General features: G+C 40.5%; 1 protein-coding gene across 1 annotated transcript; it reads left to right on the top strand.

Annotated features, from left to right (window-relative positions):
* Positions 1 to 414: 414 nt before the first annotated feature.
* LOC128636915 (40S ribosomal protein S20) lies at positions 415 to 938 on the top strand. The gene has a single exon (XM_053689762.1). It carries the CDS (start codon positions 526 to 528, stop codon positions 883 to 885), a length of 360 nt encoding a protein of 119 aa, XP_053545737.1. The 5' UTR covers positions 415 to 525; the 3' UTR covers positions 886 to 938.
* Positions 939 to 2,711: the final 1,773 nt, after the last annotated feature.

The raw sequence follows: 2,711 nt of genomic DNA, 5'->3' as shown, positions 1-2,711 counted from the left end.
TAGGCCATAGGAAACGGGTGCTCCAGAATTTGTACTCCAATTATCAAAAAAAAACCAAACAAACAAAAAAATATTTGCCCACATGAAAATTCATAAATGTGCCAGTCAAAGTAGTAAAGTGAAATATTGCTTATAAATTTACAATAAACTGTGCCATGTGGAGTGTAACAAATTGAGATGCTCACCACTATACCACTAATTCTTGTATGACTATTTGTAATTCTTGTCTAAACCTTATTCAGCTAGATTATCTGGTGCTTAACCCTATGGGTTTTGAGATAAAACATAGTATGTGAGAGGTCAGCAGTAGCAATAGGACACCTGCATATTAGTTTTACTGAAAAATGTAAGAAATTCCATTCATGCACTGAATTTTATTTAGTCCAAGAAAAGTTAATGTAGATGTGCTTTTCCGGTTGTACCCACGCGGTTGGTTACACAGCTTTTCCTGGCTCACCGCTGTTCGCTCCGTAGATTACCGGACTTCACCGTCGGACGAATAAGTCGGCCAGGAAGGTTATCACTATGGCATTTAAAGATACAGGGAAAGCACCTGTTGAACAGGAAGTGGCCATTCATCGTATCAGAATAACACTCACAAGTCGTAATGTGAAATCCCTTGAAAAAGTATGTGCTGATTTGATCCGAGGAGCAAAAGAAAAGAACTTGAAAGTAAAAGGACCAGTGCGCATGCCCACCAAGACTCTTCGCATTACTACAAGGAAAACACCATGTGGTGAAGGTTCCAAAACATGGGATCGTTTTCAAATGCGTATCCACAAGCGCCTGATTGACCTTCACAGTCCATCTGAGATTGTCAAGCAAATTACATCTATCAGTATTGAGCCCGGTGTAGAAGTTGAAGTTACTATTGCTGATGCATAAATGCCACATTTTCTGATGAAATAAAATTGTCTAACAATGAAAAAAAAAAAAAATGTAGATGTGGTCAGTGAGACAATCAGCAGTGGTAGTTGACAGAAGTGTGGCCATGACTAGCCCCATGTGCCCTCCAACTATGACCATTGCTCGTTTTCCCAACACCACTCTGATCAGACCCTACTCTGCCTCCCCTGGCTTCACTCACCACACGCCATGACCCTGCCAACAGCAAGACCTGTTCTGCCCCTCCCACAAAGAACCCATCTCTGGGAAACGCTCCCCCCTGTTTATAATTTCTGGAGACGCCACTGGTAGTTGAGCGACCCAGCTGCTCGATTGCTGATGCTTATTTCCACTTGGGACCAGCAATTTTCTGGGGTTCCTAAATGGTACTCCTTTGCAGTAGTTAAACACATAGAGTTGCAGGGTCATTAGTGCTTTAATTCATATTAAAAGGAACTGCACAGTTTCTGTCCACGTGGCACAGCATGTCTATGTGGGCCATACCTTTATCGTGTAACTTACCCCACTGCTATATACACAAAGCAAATCCATAGCTCATTGTTCACTGAGGCTGATCGCTCCATCAAGTTCAAAGCTCTAATGTTACAAGCCAGTTAGGAAATACAGGCATGCTCCAATGCAGATGTCACAGCCACAGAGACAGGTTTTGTGTTAAGTATTATTTCCACATTGAGCCAGTTAATGCTGATGGGAACTGACACTGCTTAGAGCAACAGGAGGAGCTGTATTTTTGGTTATATAAAGCAATAGGATAAGTTATAGAAGAGATTACAAATGTGTCACGTTGTATAATAGGCAGTTTTTTAAATGGAACAATTAAAGTAATTATAATTATATTACTGATCAATAGGAAGAAATAGCAGTTAATAGAAATATTAAAAAGCATTATAGGACAGTTAGAAGTGATTATCTGGAGCAATAAGAAAGGTGATATGAAGTTATAGGTTCCATAAAAGGCACACTAAACTCTAAAATTGTCTGTACAGCCTATTAAATATATTACAAACATAGGCAGCTCCTTTATTAGGCTAAATAGGCAGTCTTACTTAAACAGGGGCCTCACAATCACCTAGATTACGAGTTTTGCGTTCGTATTTTAGCGATGAAAAAATGGCCATTTCAGCGTTAAAACAGCAACGCAGCCATTACGAGTCTTGTTGGTATAGCTGTACCGCAAGCATTTTAGCCTGTAATGCAACGTCAGTCCCGCACTCAAAAAATGACGTTTTTGCATGGGATTTCCATAGCGCTGCCATTACAAGCTTTGCGGTGAGGCTAAAAAGCTTGCGTTACAGCCTATAACGACACGATCTGTACCGCCATCTGAGAGCAGTAGTTATGAGTTTTACGCAACAAAACTGTTACATAAGACTCATAACTAAACTGTTACAAAGTACACTAACACCCATAAACTACCTATTAAACCCTAAACCGAGGCCCTCCCGCATTGCAAACACTATTAAAGTTATTAACCCCTAATCTGCTGCTCCCGACATCGCCACCACTAATAAAATTTATTAACCCCTATTCCACAGCTCCCCGACATCATCGCCACTATACTAAAATTATTAACCCCTATTCCCCCGTACCCCAACATCGCCCACACTATAATAAATATATTAACTCCTATTCCGCCGCTCCCCAACATTGCAACCACTAAATAAAGTTATTAATCCCTAAACTGCCAGCCCCCCACATCGCCAAAAACTAAATTAAACTTTTAACCCCTAAACATAATGACCCCCTAACTTTAAATTAAAATTACAAGATTCCTTGCAATGCTGCACTCTGCTCACAAGTGGCCA

Source organism: Bombina bombina, chromosome 1 (genome assembly GCF_027579735.1).
Source record: "Bombina bombina isolate aBomBom1 chromosome 1, aBomBom1.pri, whole genome shotgun sequence".
In the NCBI taxonomy this organism is placed as follows: domain Eukaryota; kingdom Metazoa; phylum Chordata; class Amphibia; order Anura; family Bombinatoridae; genus Bombina; species Bombina bombina.
Note: the sequence above shows the minus strand (reverse complement) of the source record. Positions and strands in the feature narration are given on the sequence as shown.

Excerpts from the sequence above, each read along its gene's own strand:
- LOC128636915 (XM_053689762.1), top strand. The coding sequence starts at position 526 with ATGGCATTTAAAGATACAGGGAAAGCACCTGTTGAACAGGAAGTGGCC.